Below are 19,452 nucleotides of genomic sequence, written 5' to 3'. Positions count from 1 at the left end.
CATATCTCCACATCTGGCACCTAGTAGACACACAAAATTATTTCTAGAATGAATGACTGAACAAATGAATGAATAGATGAAAAGAGCTGAAAAATTGGAAGCAGAGGACACCCTGAGTTGAAGTATTCAGAAGTCTGCTACAGGCCAGGTACAATGGCTCACACCTGTAATCCTAGCATTTTGGGAGGCTGAGGCCGGAGGATTGCTTGAGCTGAGGAGTTTGAGACTGCAGTGAGCTACAATGACACTTTAGCCTGGGCAAGAGAGTGAAACTTTGTCTAAAACAAACAAACAAAAAAAGAAGTCTGCTGCAACACAAGCAGCAGCCAGGTAGGTAGTGCATGACACACAACCCATATGGCTAATCCAGGGACATTTACTTCAAGACTCAGGAGGCATGAGTAGTAAATCTGAAATTGCTGCAAAATTTAGTGAGTATGTACAGAAGTGCACTTTCCTGAAAAAGGTTTTTCTCTGATAGACAATGGGCTTTATTAAGGTATTCTTAAAGGTTTAAGAGCCATCAATAATTTATGGCTGTGCTGCCCAGGTATAGTTGATACTGGGGATTTTCCCATTTCAAAGAATCTCTTTTCTACAAATGTGGAACATCTATATTTTACTCATCAGGTCTTTTTGTTTGTTTTTTAGCTCTCCAGGCTTATAAGGACATGATTGAGTAGTTATAGGCCTTCTACTACTACAGGTTGCTTGCCATTCTCAGACTGGTCAGAGGAGACTCCTGCTCCCTTAACTAAAAAGAAAATGTATTAGACAAATTGATCATAAGCATATGCCAACGGTCTTCAATTAGCTAGGGAACAAGCAAAGTGTCCAAAGAGGGAGCCAGTTCAGAGAAGGTGTGAGGTGTGAGTATGGAGGGAAATAGAATGGATAGGTTAGTAGCTAATTAGGTAAAGATTCTAATCAGTTGTGACCCAGGAAAACAGAGGCAGGAAGCTCTGAGATGCCGGGGGTGCCCGCAGTCCATGGCAGAAACAGAAAGTCAAGAAGTCAATGATATAGGTCCATCTGCAGCTGTTAATTGCAATAACAATGTTTCATTTCCCAATAGTAATGTATGACAAGTCCAATTAATCATAAAAGTATGAAGCAGGGTCAAACAGAGGTCGGACAGCAGAGTGGCAAGTTACAAGTTCAGATTATTTTAAAATAAGCAGCCACCAGAGAATTTCTCGAGCTGTTAGCAAAAATGCAGAACACAGTTTGCTCATTCCTTAGTTTGGAGATTTTTTTTTTTCTTTAACAACTTTCCCCAGTTCCCAAGTTTCTTCCTGCGTAGAAGTCCTCCCTTATGCCTAACCTGTATTCACGCCTGCAGCAGGTACCAATGCTAGCAAACGGACTCGATCTTCCAATTTGAAATCGAATCTGCACATCCCAACCTTGCATTATTTTTGGCTCCGTAGAACTTCCATATTTTACCTATTTATTATGTATCTTGTCTCCCGGCACTCCCAAATGTAAATTCGGTACGGGACTTTTGTCTGGTTTGTTCTCTGTTGTACGCCCAGCGACTGAAACTAACGAATGCGCACACATTAGGCACTCGTTTCTTCGCTGAATCAACAAGCGAGCGAAGCACTCACGCAGTGACCATCAGAGGGCGTCAGAGAGACTGGGTAGGGGTAGAAATGAAGGAAAATGCATTACTCCGGCTTCCGGTACGGTTTCGCGAGGTATGAACTCGCTCGGCCACCGTAGTGCTTGGGCCGGAAAAGTGCCGCCGCTTCCGGGCTGTGTGGAACGGAAGCGGGTTTGGGCTGTTGGAGACCGAACGCAGACATCCTAAGGCGTCTCCCTTGCGGAGCTGAGGCTCCAGCCGAGGGATCAGGCCTCTGACCGGCCCGGCCGCCGGCGCGGCTGCTCCGGACGCGTCCGGGCCGGGACTGGGAGCGTGGGTCGCCATGGCGACGCCGGCGGGCCTGGAGCGTTGGGTCCAGGACGAGCTGCACTCGGTGCTGGGGCTGAGCGAGCGGCACGTTGCTCAGTTCCTGATCGGGACAGCGCAGCGCTGCGCCTCTGCCGAGGAGTTCGTGCAGCGCCTACGAGACACCGACACCTTGGACGTCAGCGGGCCGGCCCGAGACTTCGCCCTGAGACTCTGGAACAAGGTGTCCGGGAGGGGAGGGGAGGGGTGGGGCGGGGCGGGGCGGGGCCCGGAGTGGGAACGGCGGCCGAGGGCGTGGAAGAGGGGGAGGGCCCTGTCGTCTGACCCGGTGAGACCGGCCTGACTTCATCAGGGAGTTACGTAAGCTCAGCTCGGAAGCATTTATCTTTTGTCCGCTGTCGCCTAGGTACAGTGCTAGGCGCTGGACGGCCACCTCTGGAGAGTAGCACTGAGGAGGGCTGTGGAACAGTGTTTCTCGAACTTGAACATGCATGTGATTCCTCCAGGGCCCTTGTTAAAATGCAGATTCCGGTTCGGTAGAGATCTTAGCTTCTGCATTTCTAACAAGTTTTCGGGTGATACTGACGGTCCACGGACCACACTTTGAATAGTGAGATATGCGGGAATTGCTGTGGTATGGCAGAAGAGGTGGGGTAGTGATCAGGAGAAGAAAGCCCAAAGACTCCCTGTGATTTGTCGTAGAGAAGGGCAAAGGAGTAAAGGTATGATGGGTGAGCTGCTGGAGGACAGGACTGTGCATTTCTTGTCTTAGTTTTCCTCCTGCCTAACAGTTGCCTGCCTGCCAGAAATAGGTGCTTAGTGAGTATACAGAAGGAGTGAAGGTGTTCAGAGAATGGCGGAGCGCCTGAAGTGGCTATCCCCCATGGCGCTTGGTGAGAGAGTTAGAATGTAAGTGCTGTAGGCACTTTCTGTTCCAGTCACCAGTGTATCCCTGGAGTCTGGTGCAGTACCAGGCATGGGACATCCACTGTCAAATTGCAAAATAATCCTCGTAGTCTGTCAGTCCTTGTGTAGGCCTAACTTAATCATTTGGAAGAACAGAGCTGTAGGAAAGTGGCTGAGCATTTGAGAATTGGGTTTAAGAATGTAAGCTCTGTGAAAGTAGGGATTTTTGTCTTTCTTGTTTATTCTTGTATCCTAGCACCTAGCAAGTACCTGGCACGTAGGACAAACTCGGTAAATACTTGTTAAATGAATAACCGAAAGGAAGTTCAGAAGCTGAGGGGGCCCATTCAGGCTGATGAATATGGAGTGAAGCCAGGGGGAAGAGAGAGAATGAAGGCTGGTTTAAGACCAAGTAACCCCTTAAATTAGGAACAGAGCTAAATAGGTGGTCAGAGATCAGGAGCTGCTCAGACCCCCTTATCTTTCCCTCTACCAATAGGTACCACGGAAAGTGGTGGTAGAAAAGCCAGCTCGGGCGGCAGAGCGAGAGGCCCGAGCCCTGCTGGAGAAGAACCGATCTTATAAGTTGTTGGAAGACAGTGAGGACAGCAGTGAGGAGACTGTGGATAGAGCTAGGAGCAGCCTCCAGAAGAAGCGTAAAAAACGGAAGCACCTCAGGAAAAAGCACCAGGAGGAAGAGGAAGAAGAGGAGGAAGAAGCTTCTGAGAAAGGGAAGAGGAAGACAGGGTAAGTCAGAAGCAGGGTGAGAGAGGATGGGGCAGGTAGATGCTAAGCCTCTGGATATCCTTATTTAAACCCCTGGTCTGGGCTGCAGGGGGAGTAATCAGCAGACAGGGAAGCCAGAGTCGGAGGATGAGTGGGAACGGACAGAGCGAGAGCGCCTTCAGGACCTGGAGGAACGTGATGCCTTTGCAGAGCGGGTTCGGCTGCGGGACAAGGATCGGACTCGTAATGTCCTGGAGCGGTCAGACAAGAAGGTGCATAGGGGCAGCATGATGTTCTGTAAATCCCCATGGTCTCTGGGAAGACAAGGGGCTGTCTCTAGTGATATGCTCGTCTCTGTGGCGAGAGGACCTCATGGTCATGGGTCCTCTAGCTAAGGCAACTCTCTTTTATACCCACAGCCACGGAGATTCCTCACTGAGAGGGGACATTGCTTTGTGCTAGGGTTCACTGAATGAACCTTGTGAGTCTAGAGGGGAACGGCTGTTGGTGTGTGGGGGCTCTTTGGCCTCATACCCCTCCACTCTTGCTTTTCTCCCAGGCTTATGAAGAGGCTCAGAAGCGCCTCAAGATGGCTGAGGAAGACCGGAAAGCCATGGTGGGTCCCAGGAAGCCAAGATCAGAAGACAAAAAGAAAGACCTTCTGATGGAATAGTTAGGTGTAGGGAGAAAGGATCCAGAGGAAGTGCAGTGGGGATGCTGATGGCATGGTCAGGTCTCTAGAGGAGGGGCTTGGTTGGTAGGAGCTAGCTGAAGACACAGTTATTGAGGGAAGGAACCCTCTTAAGTTGTAGAGGGAAAGAAGCTACCAACAAATCCTCCTTGACTCTTCAGGATAAAATCACACTGTGTATTAGTGAGTGAGATTGTGACTTTCCCTATTCCTGAGACTTAATGAGATGTGAGGCAGCTGGAATGTTTGGGGGGCGGTGGCTGGAGGACAGGGCCAGGGCAGCTGTCCCGCTGCATGGGTATGTGCTGCCCATTCAGCTTAGGCACACCCTTTCCAGATGCCTTCCTACCACGATTCCGGGGTTGGTCTTCTCACTGGATAGGCACAGAACTCTGGTAGCTCATAAACTGGTCTTTTTATGGTGTGAGTCTAGGTAGGATAGGCAGTTTTCCAATGGCCTGGTCTTGTGAAGTAAAGTCACCCTTAAATTCTCTGAAAGCATTTTGAGATATCAGAGTTCTGAGAATGGCCTAGTGTTTCCCAGGTCTCTCCTGATCAATTCATCTCATGTCCCGCCCTGCAAAATGACTGTGGTCAGAGACTTGAGACATCTCTCAATGCAGTTGTAGTGTTTTTGTTTGTCTGGATTTAATTTTTCTTTTCTTTTTCAATTCTGAAAAATTTCAAACAAATAGGAAAGTTGAAAGAATAATACGATGAACACTCCCATGCACTATTCAGATTCAAAAATGGCTAATACTGTGTGTAGTGTTTGCATTGTTTATGTAAATGTTGGGTTTGTTTGTTTGTTTTGTTTTGTTTTTGAGACAGAGTCTCGCTCTGTTGCCCAGGCTAGAGCACCGTGGCGTCAGCCTAGCTCACAGCAACCTCAAACTCCTGGGCTCAAGCAATCCTACTGCCTCAGCCTCCCGAGTAGCTGGGACTACAGGCATGCGCCACCATGCCCTGCTAATGTTTTCTATATATTTTTAGTTGTTTGGCTAATTTATTTCTATTTTTAGTAGAGACAGGGTCCCGCTCTTGCTCAGGCTGGTCTCGAACTCCTGAGCTCAAGCAATCCTCCTGCCTCGGCCTCCCAGAGTGCTAGCATTACAGGCGTGAGCCACCGCGCCCAGCACATTATTCTTTTTAATGCTCAAATTGCTCTGATTTTTTTCCTCATTTTAAAAAAAGATCTATCTGCCTCACCCATTGACGGATGTTTGTGGTACTCAGATTGATCAAGATTAGAAACTCTACGTTAAGTCTTCACAGAACAAACAAGAAAAGCCAAGCAACTAAATAGAAACAGCACCCCCAAGGGTAGAGCAGCAGTGGGGCTTTGCCCCTGTCGTAGAGGAGGTTGTTGTGAAGATTGGGAAGATGATGATGCCACAGTGGGAGGGATCGTGGTTAGAACTAGGAATGCTTTAAGGATATTGCCAGTATTCTGCTGTCATCTACAATGGGTCCTAAAAAGCCTGTATCAAAGGTAGATGTGTACAAGCCAAGTGACACACAGGATGGGAGGGAGAGGTTAGTTCCGGAGAGGTAAGCATCCCTGATCACAATGGCCTTACGGGCACAGTCCCTGATGCTGGAGCACTAACTTTTCATGTATAATCAGGTTGCCCCTCCTTCCCCAAACTCCATTCAGTTTAAGACCGGGGGGTATCTAATTGGGGCTGAAGATTGCCTATTATTGGCACCCCAAGTGGTCTTCTATCCATGTATGAGTTGTTTTCAGTTTGAGACCTGTGCTTCTAAATCCTAGATCAGCCTTTTTGTTTTCCCCTCTTCCGCTAGTTTGAATAAAATAGTAAGAGTAAAATACAAAAATATTGAAAACTTGCCCTAATGTATTTATATTAATGAAGATGGTGACCCTACCCAGAAGGACCTTCCAGCTGGGTTCTGCTGTTGGAAGCCAGTGCTTGTGGTCAGCATGTGGCATTCAAAGAGGCCCATCGTGGGGCACGTCATGGGTCTGGTTGTATGTTGCAGAGGGAAGGTGGAGGGTACACATTTAGGTTCTCACACCTGCTTGTCAGGGAGTTTTTCACTCCTAGGGGTTGCTATTCCAGCAAGGTGAGGGTTTGACTGCCCCTTCCTGACCCAGGTCCCTGAGCTGCGGAAGAAATCCCGACGAGAGTACCTGGCTAAGCGGGAGCGAGAGAAGCTTGAGGACCTGGAGGCAGAGCTGGCTGATGAGGAGTTCCTTTTTGGGGATGTGGAGCTGAGCCGGCATGAGCAGAGGGAGCTCAAATATAAGCGACGTGTGCGGGATCTGGCCCGGGAGTACCGGGCCGCTGGGGAGCAGGAGAAGCTGGAGGCCACCAATCGCTACCACATGCCCAAGGAGACCCGAGGACAGGTAAGGTGAACTGGCATCTGCTTTAGCCTTGGTCCTCAACATGAGAGGAGGAAAGGCTTCAGGGAATTGGGCAACACCTTGGCTGGCCCCTTCCTTACCTTGCCTTTCCCAGTGGGCACTGGGTTGGGGGTAGTGACAAGGGATGAGGGGGCGGGGCAGAGAGGGCATCCTCTGTCTTCTGGTCTTCACGTATTCCCTTTCTCCATAGCCAGCTCGAGCTGTGGATCTAGTGGAGGAGGAATCGGGCGCCCCCGGGGAGGAGCAGCGGCGCTGGGAGGAGGCCCGCCTGGGGGCAGCGTCCCTGAAGTTTGGGGCCCGAGATGCTGCCTCCCAGGAGCCCAAGTATCAGCTGGTGCTGGAGGAGGAGGAAACTATCGAGTTTGTCCGGGCCACTCAGCTCAAGGGTGATGAGGTGAGACAGAGAGCTCGGGGATGTTCTGAGGAGGACCTGAAGCTGGCCGTCCAGCTCACAGCCTCCTTCCCTTTCCTTAGGAGCTCTCAGCTCCATCCCCTTCAACCCAGGCTCAGCAGAAAGAGTCCATCCAGGCTGTCCGCCGCAGCCTCCCAGTGTTCCCATTCCGAGAGGAGCTCCTGGCGGCCATTGCTAATCACCAAGTCCTCATCATCGAAGGCGAGACCGGCTCGGGGAAGACCACCCAGATCCCACAGTATCTCTTTGAGGAGGTACAGTCATCTCGCCCTCCCGCTTGGCTCCGCACCAGGCATTGATGAGTACAGTCCTGTCGGAGCTCCTTTTACGTATTTTGAGTAGTCGGTTATGTGTCTTTTCCACTAAACTGTGAGGTTCTTGAGAAGGAAGTCCTTACCCTTTTCACATGTCTATTCTCACTTTCTGCCACAGTGTCCGTGCCTGGTAGGTGTTGAGTATGTTCGGGTTGGAAGGTCGTGTAGGATAGATGGAGTGGGGTATGTGTGTAATGGGGACCTCCCCATCCTTTGACCCAGCCCAGCCTCCACCCCTCTGCGGGCTCCAAAGAATAAGGAGTTAAAAGACCATCTTCCTGCTTTTTCATCCTCTCTTGTTCACTGTTGCTTCTGGGTCTGCCTCAGCTGATCTGTTGTTTTCCGGCTCAAGTAGAGCAGAGGCCCGAACTTGACTACCCAGGGCAGGGTGAGAACCCACTTTGAGGGCCCTAGGTCTGTCATCCTGCCTGTCTGCTGCGAGGAGTTAGCTACGCTTCCCGCCAAGGGTTGCGGGTCCCTCAGGCAGGGGTCATCGCAAAGGATGAAAAAATAGTAGGAAACAGAAATAAAAAATAATACACAGAGCCAAAGATATAGTTTACAAAGTAAAGATTTATGAAGATAGACAAAGGAGGGTGCTCAGATGGTTATAATCTCTTCCACAGACATGCAACCAAGACTGAACTTTTACACAGGTACTTATAGGGCAGGTACAGATTCTTGGTTGCCAAGGGCAACAGGATTTACATAATAATAAGTAGTTTGGTTTAGGGTCAAAGTCATCTAAAAGGCTACTACAGATCCTTCAACTAACTCTATCTAGGTCAACAATGAGTTACAAAATCTTCTTAGGGCAAACGTCTAAGTTTTATGATAAGGCTATTACTTTAGCAAAAACAGAGACATCGTGGCTCTGGTAATTGTGTATTAGAACAGATTTCAGAAGTCAACATGAGCTGTGCCTTGTGCTGATTACTTTAACTGCATGGTTCTGTCTGGGCCCGGCTTGGGCAGCGGCATATCTATTTGATCAGCTCTCATCATTAGCGGCCTGTCTTTGTTGATCAGCTCCGGCATCCCATGGCTCTAGGCAAGACCTAGTTTGTCTTTCAAAACAGGTGAGAGCCATAAACCCAGATTACAGCATCGCCTTGGAAAGCAGCTGCTGCTGACCACTGAGACGCCCTCCTGAGGCCAGGCAGCTTTTGATACCCGAACTAACACATTTACATTTTCCTTTAAGGCAAAGCCTTGCTTGACTTCTGAAATCGTATCTGTCTCTGAAAATACAGGGGGCATTTCTATAAATCAGTGTTTCTTAGGCTCAGCAGTCTGCCCTTCTTCTTTTCTGGTTTTCAGCTTCTGTCTCTTCCCTCCTTTCCTCCTGTCCTGTCTGGCTTTTACAACTTCTTTCTTTGAATTGCAGCTGGGCCCTAGGGGACATTTAGCAAAGAGAAAACCTCTTCTTCCTTGTCATTCAGGGTTACACGAGGAAGGGTGTGAAGATTGCCTGTACCCAGCCCCGGAGAGTGGCGGCCATGAGCGTGGCTGCCCGAGTGGCCCGGGAGATGGGTGTGAAGCTCGGGAATGAGGTGAGATCTCAGGGGAACTGAGGGGTGCAGGGAGCCCTCAGGGTCTGGGACTCAGTCCCCATTGCCCTCAGGGCCCCACAGCACAGGTCTGGGTGCTGCCCTGCTTCGCCTTACCCCAAGTTCCCTTCTGGGAACACCAGCCCACTCAGTCACTAGTGGCCCCTTGACCAGGTTGGCTACAGCATCCGCTTTGAGGACTGCACCTCAGAGCGAACCGTCCTGCGCTACATGACAGATGGGATGCTTCTCCGGGAGTTTCTCTCTGAGCCTGACCTTGCGAGTTACAGGTATGTATAGGGCCTCGTCTCGCTGGAGAGCTGCCCGCCTTCTCGTCCCTGTTCTGCTGCCCCGCTCCCCTCCAGTGCCTTCCCGTATCTCTGTAGTCCAGAGACCTTTCTTTCCTTCCTTCCCACCCAGACAGGCTGTTGTCTTCTGATTAATGCACTAGTTCTTGAATCTTTGTGGTTCAAACGGTCCTAGAACTGACCTCCATGTACCATGGAGATGGGGCTAGAGGGTAGAAGAGATTGTAGATTTGGGAGGCCAAGGTGGGAGGATTGCTTGAGGCTGGGAGTTCAAGACCAACCTAGGCAACAAAGCAAGACCCCTCTCTACAAAAAATGTAAAAATCAGCTGGGTGTGGTATTGCCCACCTGCAGTCCCAGCTACTCCTCTGGAGGCTGAGCTGGTACGATGGCTTGAGCCCAAAAGTTCGAGGCTACAGTGAACTATGATTATGCCACTCTGCTTAAGCCTGGGCAACAGAGTGAGACTTTGTCTCTAAAAAAAAAAAAAAAGGAAACAAACAAACAAAAACATCCTTCTGTTTTTTTCCAGTAAGAGCAGCTACGACTCTAAGCAGACTCTTAAGTCTGAACTGGAGGGGCTGTCTGACTTGCCCTGGCCTCAGCTTCCAGCCTCTTCATCTTGGCTATTCCTGTCTGCCGAGGCTGTGATAGGCTATAGACCATGAGACACTGGCCTTTGCTAACTTTCTGTTGGTCTTATGTAACTGGGATGGTTGGCTTCTCCTTAGAGTCCCCTCAGCTCCCCAAATATTCATTCTTGAGTTCTTTGCTTCCCTCCCTCCCCTCTCATCTGGGGGACCCTGGTGTCCAGTCCTGCGTTGCCCAGCTCTCCTCTCTCATTGCTCCCCCCATTCCTTCCCCAGCGTGGTGATGGTGGATGAGGCTCATGAACGGACCCTACACACAGACATTCTCTTTGGATTGATCAAGGATGTTGCTCGCTTCCGACCTGAGCTCAAGGTCCTGGTGGCTTCAGCCACACTGGACACTGCCCGCTTTTCCACCTTCTTTGATGACGCCCCTGTGTTTCGAATCCCTGGGCGCAGGTTTCCAGTGGACATCTTCTATACTAAGGTGCCCCCTTCAGGGACGATGGGCCTAATTCTGAGTCACAGAAGCTGGGGCGTTTGGAGGGGGTTGTTCCAAGGAGGGAAGGGTGGAATGGAAAGTCCAAAGGGGACCTGGGATAAAGCATATGTTGAGCTGGGAGGAGAGGAAATGTTTGCCCAAGCAAGTGGCCCTCCTGTGACCCCATCTCTTCCTGCTCCCAGGCTCCGGAGGCTGACTACTTGGAAGCCTGTGTTGTGTCAGTGCTGCAGATCCATGTGACCCAGCCGCCTGGGGATATCCTGGTGTTCCTGACAGGACAGGTGCCTGACACGCTGGGGAGGGAAGATAATATGTCCCAGGGGAAAATTGAGCTGGCTTACTGGCTGGCTTTCTGTGACTCTGGGACCCCTGTTGCTTCCTCACCCTAAATCCAGGAGGAGATTGAGGCTGCCTGTGAGATGCTCCAGGATCGCTGCCGCCGCCTGGGCTCCAAGATCCGGGAGCTCCTGGTGCTGCCCATTTATGCCAACCTGCCCTCTGACATGCAGGCTCGTATCTTCCAGCCCACGCCCCCTGGGGCACGAAAGGTCAGTTGGAGAAACCCATATTCTTTGTCCCTACGGTTCACACAAGTGCTAATAAAAAAGGTGTGTGCCTGCCCCATGCGAGGTGTGTCCTGGGCACTGCTGCAGACACAGGCTGAGGACCAGTCAGTCCCTCGCCTCTGGGGCTGGTGAGAGGTGAATATGCCGTGAGCCGAGAGCCAAATGCATGATCCGGAAAGTAGGCATTGTAGAGATGCAGTGGAGAAGGGAAGCCCTTGGTGTGCCCGGAGGTCGGATTTGATATGGGCCTTTAAGAAAAATGGCTGGGACTCTGGGAGGCCGAGGCGGGAGCATTGTTTGAGTTCAGGAGTTCGAGACGAGCCTGAGCAAGAGCAAGACCCCTTCTCTACTAAAAAAATAGAAAGAAATTAGCCGGACAACTAAAAATATATAGAAAAAATTAGCCGGGCATGGTGGCACATGCCTGTAGTCCCAGCTACTTGGGAGGCTGAGGCAGGAGGATCACTTGAGCCCAGAAATTTGAGGTTGCTGTGAGCTAGGCTGACGCCACGGCACTGTAGCCAGGGCAACAGAGTGAGACTCTGTCTCAAAAAAAAAAAAAAAAAAAAAGACAACAAAAAAAATGGCTGGGGAGATATGAGAGGAAGGCCCAAGGTGTGTTTGAGGTCAGAGTGTGAGCTAGTAGGCTTTGTGGGAGGTTCATATGATGATAGTGGGAGACAAGGCTGAAAACAACTTTGGGCTGAGATTAGGGAGGGCCTTTGATGGCAGGAGAAAGAGCTTGGACTTTAGACAGTTGAGCAGCAACCAAAGGATTTTGAGCAGAGATAACTTTCATTCAACAAATATTTAATGAGTTCCTCCTGTGAGCCAGGTACTGTTCTAAGGGCTGATGACACAGTGATGAACAAAACAAAGCCCCTAGCCTAACGAATTTGCAGTCTAATGGGAGGAGACAGTGGACACATAAATACATAACGTCAATTTGTAGCCAGTGCTCTGAAGAGCCAATTTTGGATACGAAGCAGCATAGGAAAATGGAGCTGACTCTGGAGGGTGGGGGTGAGGAATAGCAGGAGAGGAAGGTGTTTTCCTTGGTGAGCAGGAAAGGCCTCTCCAGTAAGGTGAAAGCGGAGCAGAGCCCTGAACCAGGTGAGGGAGGCCACCAGGCAGAGGGAACAGCTGATGCAAAGAACGGAGCGAGGCGTGTTAGGAGCCAGGAGCGTCAGGGAGCAGCATGTGCGGGGGAGCGGGGAGCAGGCGGAGTGCTAGGAGATGAGGTCAGAAAGGCAGCCAGGGGCTGGGTGATCAGGCCTTTAAGGGGCATGGATTGAATTCTAGAATAGGATGGAAAGCCACTGAAGGATAGAGAGCAATGTGACAGGTTTACATTTTAAAAAGCCCATTCTGGATGCCATGTGGTAGAGGCTGGGAGTAGAAGCAGGGACGCTGGTTAGGAGGCTATTACAGGAGGCAGTGCTTGAAGATGTGAAAGTGGTAGCCGGGAAGATGGGGGCAGGAACCTGGATATCCCCATTTCCCATCTTTGCAGATACCCTGAATCCTCTTCTCCGTTTCCTCTCCTCAGTGTGTTCCTACTGACTGCCACCCCCGCTTCTCTCTCACCCGTCTTCTTGCCCGTCCCCTACTCCTGACTCCGGATGCCAGTTCCCTCTGCTCCTGCCGCTACTGCACCTGCTTCTCTGTTCCTAACTTTCCAAGATCACCTTTTCCTGGGTAACTGGGTGGGCAGGTTCTCTGGGTGACCCCACATCCACTCACTCAGGTGGTTGTGGCAACTAACATCGCTGAGACATCGCTCACCATTGAGGGCATCATTTACGTGCTGGATCCAGGGTTCTGTAAGCAGAAGAGCTACAACCCCCGCACAGGCATGGAATCACTCACTGTCATACCCTGCAGCAAGGTAAGCCTGGGTCTCCATGGGGGTGGTGGGAGGTGGAACTGTCCCACAGGGAAGGCCCAACTCAGAAGCAGGATGGGGGCTTCTTAGGGGATGAGGGATAAGCAGTTCACATCCTCCCAGATTTCTTGCATGAATACTGCCCTTTCTCTTTTCCCTGACCAAATTGTCAGCCAGCCTGCTCTCCTTTCTTTCCAGGCCTCAGCCAATCAGCGAGCTGGCCGGGCAGGTCGGGTGGCTGCAGGGAAGTGCTTCCGCCTGTATACTGCCTGGGCCTATCAGCATGAACTCGAGGAAACCACGGTGCCTGAGATCCAGAGGACCAGCCTGGGCAATGTCGTGTTGCTGCTCAAGAGCTTAGGTGATTGGGCTACCTGAGTCCTCCTGAGAGAGCGGGGAGGTGGGCCTGGTCCTTGGGAAGGGGCTCTATTTTATCCCTTACACCTTTCTCTAGGGATCCATGACCTAATGCACTTTGATTTCCTGGACCCTCCTCCGTATGAGACCCTGCTGCTGGCTTTGGAGCAGCTGTATGCTTTGGGAGCCCTCAACCACCTCGGGGAGCTCACCACGGTGAGGTCGGGGGACAGCATGGGCTAGGGCAGGTTGACGGGGTCAGGGTGGCTCCAGGGACCCCTGTAGTGGTGGAGGGAAACCCGAGGGAGGACTGGCTTCAACTCTCTCTGTCTTCTCTCCTTAGTCTGGTCGAAAGATGGCAGAGCTGCCCGTGGACCCCATGCTGTCTAAAATGATCTTGGCCTCTGAGAAGTAAGCCCTCCCACCCCACCTGGGCCCCCAGCACACAAACTGGCCGTGCATCCTCTGTCTCTGGGACCATCTTTATCTCTTTCTCTTTTTCTCTCCATATTATTCTTTAACAAAAAATGAGTTATTAGAGAACTCTTATTGCCCCCCTTTAAGGCCCACAAGGTTCAGTAGGATACTTGATCCTATTCTTAATGATATTATATGGGCAAGATTTATAAACAGAGCAAAATGAATGAAAGTGGAGGATTTTCCATCTGGGAGGGTTGCTGAGTTAGGAACCTTACTCACGCCTAAGGTTTCAGACTGGAACATTTAGATGTAGCTGTGGAGGGACCACCTTTCCATGCCATTCCTCTGCTGTGGCTGAGTCAGAGATCTTCTCCTGATGCACTTAGCACACACCTTCCTATTGCAGAACCCTCAGAAGCCCCAGTGCTTCCACCTGTGTAACTGTTTCATCTACAGCCGCCACCCCCGTGACCGCCAAGCTGCTGCTGCCCCTGAATCTATCTGCTAGCTAATTTGTAGCCACTGTAGCAGCTGGTCTTCCCCACATGAGGGAACATCACACAGCGATCACTGTCCCCCCACCGTGTCTGTCTTATGTGTCTTGCTTGCAGCTTTGATGCTTTTCCCTTCGCCAGGTACAGCTGTTCAGAGGAGATCCTGACAGTGGCTGCCATGCTCTCTGTCAACAACGCCATCTTCTACCGACCCAAGGACAAGGTTGTCCATGCTGACAATGCTCGTGTCAACTTCTTCCTCCCTGGTGGTGACCACCTGGTTCTGCTAAATGTTTACACACAGGTCACTAGGCTTGGGTGAGTGGGAATGAGGGAGACATGGGGTACTTCAGTGCTACTTATACTTAGCCCCACTTTCTCTTTAACGCTCTTCACAGTGGGCTGAGAGTGGTTACTCTTCGCAGTGGTGCTACGAGAACTTTGTACAGTTCAGGTCCATGCGCCGAGCCCGGGATGTGCGGGAACAGCTGGAGGGGCTCTTGGAACGTGTGGAAGTTGGTCTCAGTTCCTGCCAGGGGGACTATATCCGTGTACGCAAGGTCAGCATTTCTTCAGTCTATTGCTCTCCACCCAGTACCTCCCAAGGAGCAAGCATCTCTGGGGACATGCAGCAGTTCCTGCAGCCTGAGAACATACCCTCGTCCCCTGTGTAAGATGTGTTCTCCCAGGGCTCTTCCCCGGACCACTGAAGGCGTATTCTCAGTGGTTCTTCATGCTTTCCTCACCCTTCCAGTTCCCCAGAAGCCTGAACTAAAAAGATAGTGAGCACTGAGGTCCCCAGATGTGTGCCCTTCCCATTGACTTTCTTTTCCGCCTGCTCCTTAGGCCGTCACTGCTGGTTACTTTTACCACACAGCACGGCTGACGCGCAGTGGGTACCGAACGGTGAAACAGCAGCAGATGGTGTTCATTCATCCCAACTCCTCCCTCTTTGAGCAACAGCCACGCTGGCTGCTTTACCACGAACTTGTCTTGACCACCAAAGAGTTCATGAGACAGGTGAGACCATCCCCTGCTCAGGAGGTGATCACATGGGGAGACGGTGTCCTGGCAGGCTCAGAACCCAGTTTCAGGTTGCTGGGACTGGCACAGAAAAAGGAAAATACGTTGGTTTAAGGTAGGATAAAATAGAAAGGCATCCTTTCTAACAGCTGTCTCACCATCTTTCAAGATCTGAGAACTGTATATTTCATTCAATAAATACCCGAATGCCTACTGTCTCAGTGTTTTAAGTGGTAGGGCTATAATGGTGAACAAAGCAGAGAGTGTACTTCAGTCTTTCCATTCTAGGCTTTTCTTGCAGATAGGTTACTGGGAATCTTGAATAATATGCAGAGGTGTGTGTGCCTTTGGGCAAAAAATAGAGCCAGGTACCTCTTCCCCAGCCCTGTAGTCAGAGGGGAAGGAAACTTTTTTAACCACACACATAATATGGGTTGGAAAGAAGGGAACCCTACTGATCTTTTCTCTCTCCTTCTAGGTATTGGAGATTGAGAGCAGTTGGCTTCTGGAGGTGGCTCCCCACTATTATAAGGCCAAGGAGCTAGAAGATCCTCATTCTAAGAAAATGCCAAAAAAAATAGGCAAGACACGGGAAGAGCTGGGGACATAAACGGAACCTGACACGAGCTCCTTTTCTGTCTATACATTATTTAATATCTATTAAATAAAATTATTTTTGGAATAAAGCTTGTGGGAACTTATGGGATCATATGAAATTCTGTCTCATATAGTCACATAAACTTTATTATTTACAAATTAAATTACACAGCAGCTTTACACAGCATGAGGTGGAAAGGAAGGAAGGAGAGAGGAGAGGAGAGGAGAGGGCTCCTGAGACTCTGGCCGCCTCACCTCCTTCTCTTGTGCGTAGCAAAGGCTTCAGTGCCACCTCCACTCCAAGGCCAAAGGTTAGGCCTTGGAACACAGCTGTAAGTTGGGTTCTGGCTCTGACAGCCCCAAGGCCACCAGGGCTCCCACTAGCAGCTTCTTCACAGGCGTTGGAGGTGAGTGTGAAGGCATCAGCTGCAGGGAGAAAGGTTAATGCCAGTTGAGGGGGAGCATACAGATGTTCTCCCCTTCACCCCACCCAGCCCTACTTGGGACTCACTTTGTCCAGGCGATGGCGACAAATGAGGCCACTGGAATTCAGGTAGAAGGTAGAGTAGGCATCATAGGTCCTGGGGAAGGGAGAGGCTTACTGAGGGAAAAGGTGACTGGTCCCAAAGCTTAATTCAAACTTTTGTTTAAACTAATAGTTCCTAAACTTTGCTACATATTAGATCACCTGGGGAGCTTTTAAAAATTTCAATGTTCAGGTTGTGCCTTGTCACAATTAAATCAGAATGTCAGGCACCAATATTTTTTAAAGATCCTTAGGTGATTCCACCATGCAGCAAAGTTTGGGAATTGCTGGTTTAAATCCTTACATACGATGTCTGAGGCCAAGCCTAACAATTTCTTAGGATTCTACTCCCAGGCAAAAATTTACCGGGTTGTCAGGCTCAACTTATGAGACAGGAATTTTCATTTGTTGAGTGTTTAAGTACCTGCCATGTCCCAGGTACTGTATATGTAGAAACTGAAGATCAGAGGTTTCCTAATATACTCAATGTCCCTATTATTTTTGTAATATTAATGTAAATTACATTAAAACAAGATCCCTGTCGTCAAGCACTTCTCACTTCTTTCTTACCGGTAAAGCTCATCCTTGTCACGCCTGTAGAAACGCAGAAAGAGCATGTGGATGGGCAGCCCTACAAGCCGCCAGCGGGCTTGCAGGGTCCAGTTCTCGGGGTGGCGGGTCAGCTGTAGAACCTCCAAACGAAGTTGTGCAAAATAGTTCCAGGCCAGGAAACGGCAGAGGGTCAGCGACAGAATGTACCATGTCCGGCCTCTGCGAAGAAGGGATGGGAAAGAAATCTCATGATGGCAGAATCAGAAAACCAAACTGGCTTCTGTCCAAGGAACGAGGAACAGTTCTGAGAAGCAGCCTGGGACCTTCTCCAGGTCAAGTGTATAGCATTGGGCCCTTTTCTCCCCTAGGCCCTACCCATGCCCCAACTCTCACTTGGTACGCATGTTCAAGATCTCATTGATGAATTCCACGTCCAAGGAATAGAGAGTGTAGTCGTGGGAGTGAAGGAAGAGGTTGGGAAGCTAGGTGGAAGAAGAAGGCATCAACTCAGTGGGGGAAAAAAGATGATCCCATTTCTCAGTTTTCTATTTTTAAGGCCTTCTTACTCCCTTCTGAGTTAAAAGTCATTTTATCCCATGTTGAACCTCCCTTAACCCAAACTGAGGAGTATTATTTCCTGAGGAAAATGTTTATAATATTTCTGTGCTCTCAAGGTTCTAAAGAAGAATCCAGTTGACTAAACCCCTATCTCTAAAGATTACCCACATTCCTTTCCACTGCAAACAAAGGCCACTTTTGTAATGACTTACTTCTTGTCTCAGTCTCTCATACATGACAGCCAGGTGTTCCTCCATACTAGGATCTCCTGATGGGGCGGCAGGGGAAGGGTGGGCAGTTCCAGGGGCTTGGAAAGGTATCAAAGCCCCAGGATAGGGGCAGGGAGGTCCCTCAAAAAGGCTCCTAAGCCCATCCAGGCAGCCACTGTGCAACTCAGGTCCTGGTCCATCCTCCCCCTTTCCTGGAGGGAGAACCACCCATGGTGAGCTGAGAGCCTGGACCTGAGGGAGAGGTAGTGGGGGAGCCGGGGGAAGTCGCAGGCTGGGAGGGCACAGGGGTGGGGGAGACCAGAGAAGAGGAGAAGATGGGGAAGTGGCTGTCGTGGAGTGAGGCCAAAGGGGCGGGAATGGTAGAGTCCGTGGAGAAACCTGGTCCTACAGAGGGAGAAAAGGGAAAAAGATAAGAATCCAGATGCCTAATGACCCTCCATTCCTTGGATGCTCATCAACAGGGTCCCAATCCCACCTACTCCTGACAGGAGAAAGAGAATTACTAGAGGGAAAAAGGAATATATTCACCTCCATCTCTCCTGAAAACAGGAGGAAACAGTTACATGTGACACAGGTACCAGTACTTCCCCCAAACACTAGCAAACACTTTTACATTTTGTTTACAATTCCAACACTGGGGGGCAGTTTCACCTCTCTTACAGCAAAAACCATATAAGAATGCATATTTGATTAATGAATAACCGGCTTTACTGTGGGCAAAATGTGACCTATAATCACAATTAAGTGTGAGGCAAATGTACAGAGAAAAGAATATCCAGTTGAAGCTAGGAATTCGAGTTCCAATTCTGTCCTGTAACCTTAGGCACTCTCATTCCCTATGCCTCAGTTTCCTATAAATGACGGCTGTATGAGGCAATGAATGTAAATAAAACGTAGCGACCTGTAAAGTGGCACATCAATGGAAGCTATCATCATTTCGGGCTCCTCCTGGGGTTAGTGACAGGCACAACCCCAGGACACTGTTAAAGGTTGGACCTCATTCTCCCTGGTTTACCGACGTTGAAACTGCGAGGAGAGGTCACCGAAAGTCAGGCCTGACCCGATCCCTCCGCTCCCAAGAAACCCCCGGGGAGTCTCACTCTGGGGGGGCCCGGCGGGCCGCTCGGGTACCTCGGTCCCCGACGGTGTCCCAGGGGCGCCATCTCCGCTGGGGGCGTGGCCACGTGGCCAGCCCTGGCGCAGGGGCCCGACCCGGGTCCGCTCGGGCCGGCCTTCCTGCCCGGACCGCTCTCCCGGGGCAGGATGCGCGGGCTGCGGAGCCCGGCCCGTGGGTCCGGTCTAGGCCGGGGAACTCCGGGGCTGCGAACCTCTCCGCTCCTGCCCTTCAAATCACCTCCAGGCACAGGTAACCCCGGAGACCAGGGTGCAACGCGGACGCGCCCGGCGGCCCCGGCCTCGACCCCGCCTGCCCGCCCTCAGACCGGGGAGAACCGCGCGCCAGGCCGGGCAACGCCGCCCCCGCCGCCCCCAGCCAGTCCACGCGCCCCGAGGCACAGCGGGGAAGCGGCGGGGGGTGTCACTGCGCCTGCGCGGAAGCCGGCGCGCGCTCCGCCCCACGCGCCGGCTCTGAGGAGGGTCTCTCCCCGCCCCCTCTCCTCCCCTCCCGCTTCTGGCCTGAGCGCACCTGGGGTCGAGCCTGGTAGGCCCGGAGGCAGGGGCCGAGACGCCGGGCCGCCCCTCGGCTGGGCTGGTACATGATCTTCCGGGAGCGGAGAGAACGTCTTCGGAGTCCGGCCTCCTCACAGGGGTGAGAGCGCCCCGGAGCCGGCTTCGTGAAGGGGAAAGGAGGGGGGGATAAGGGACTGAGGGGAGGAAAACGGAGATGTTGCGCGCTTGCGCACTGCGGGCTCCAGGAGCCTGCTGAGGCCTCGGTCGGGCGTAATGCGCCTGCGCTCACCGGAGCGGAGGCGGCCTCAGAGC

At 51.2% G+C, this 19,452-nt stretch overlaps 2 protein-coding genes across 2 annotated transcripts; one reads left to right on the top strand and one right to left on the bottom strand.

The window, feature by feature from the left end:
- Window positions 1-1,680: 1,680 nt before the first annotated feature.
- DHX16 (DEAH-box helicase 16) lies at window positions 1,681-15,749 on the top strand. The gene is made up of 20 exons (XM_045541546.1): window positions 1,681-2,135; window positions 3,318-3,565; window positions 3,654-3,816; window positions 4,104-4,160; window positions 6,355-6,609; window positions 6,818-7,021; window positions 7,102-7,293; window positions 8,796-8,906; window positions 9,078-9,193; window positions 10,078-10,288; window positions 10,486-10,584; window positions 10,699-10,851; window positions 12,617-12,757; window positions 12,953-13,115; window positions 13,209-13,327; window positions 13,455-13,522; window positions 14,167-14,329; window positions 14,424-14,585; window positions 14,872-15,045; window positions 15,527-15,749. Exons 1-20 carry the CDS (start codon window positions 1,929-1,931, stop codon window positions 15,656-15,658), a joined length of 3,138 nt encoding a protein of 1,045 aa, XP_045397502.1. The 5' UTR covers window positions 1,681-1,928; the 3' UTR covers window positions 15,659-15,749.
- C2H6orf136 (chromosome 2 C6orf136 homolog) lies at window positions 15,750-19,423 on the bottom strand. Its single transcript, XM_045541547.1, is given in 9 exon segments — window positions 15,750-16,071; window positions 16,157-16,226; window positions 16,742-16,942; window positions 17,117-17,205; window positions 17,494-17,895; window positions 18,643-18,827; window positions 18,830-18,920; window positions 18,922-18,991; window positions 18,993-19,423. Coding segments are annotated over 9 exon segments (1,458 nt in total). The 5' UTR covers window positions 19,229-19,423; the 3' UTR covers window positions 15,750-15,957.
- Between the last annotated feature and the right edge of the window lie 29 nt (window positions 19,424-19,452).

This window comes from Lemur catta, chromosome 2 (genome assembly GCF_020740605.2).
Source record: "Lemur catta isolate mLemCat1 chromosome 2, mLemCat1.pri, whole genome shotgun sequence".
Taxonomy (NCBI): Eukaryota; Metazoa; Chordata; class Mammalia; order Primates; family Lemuridae; genus Lemur; species Lemur catta.
Note: the sequence above shows the minus strand (reverse complement) of the source record. Positions and strands in the feature narration are given on the sequence as shown.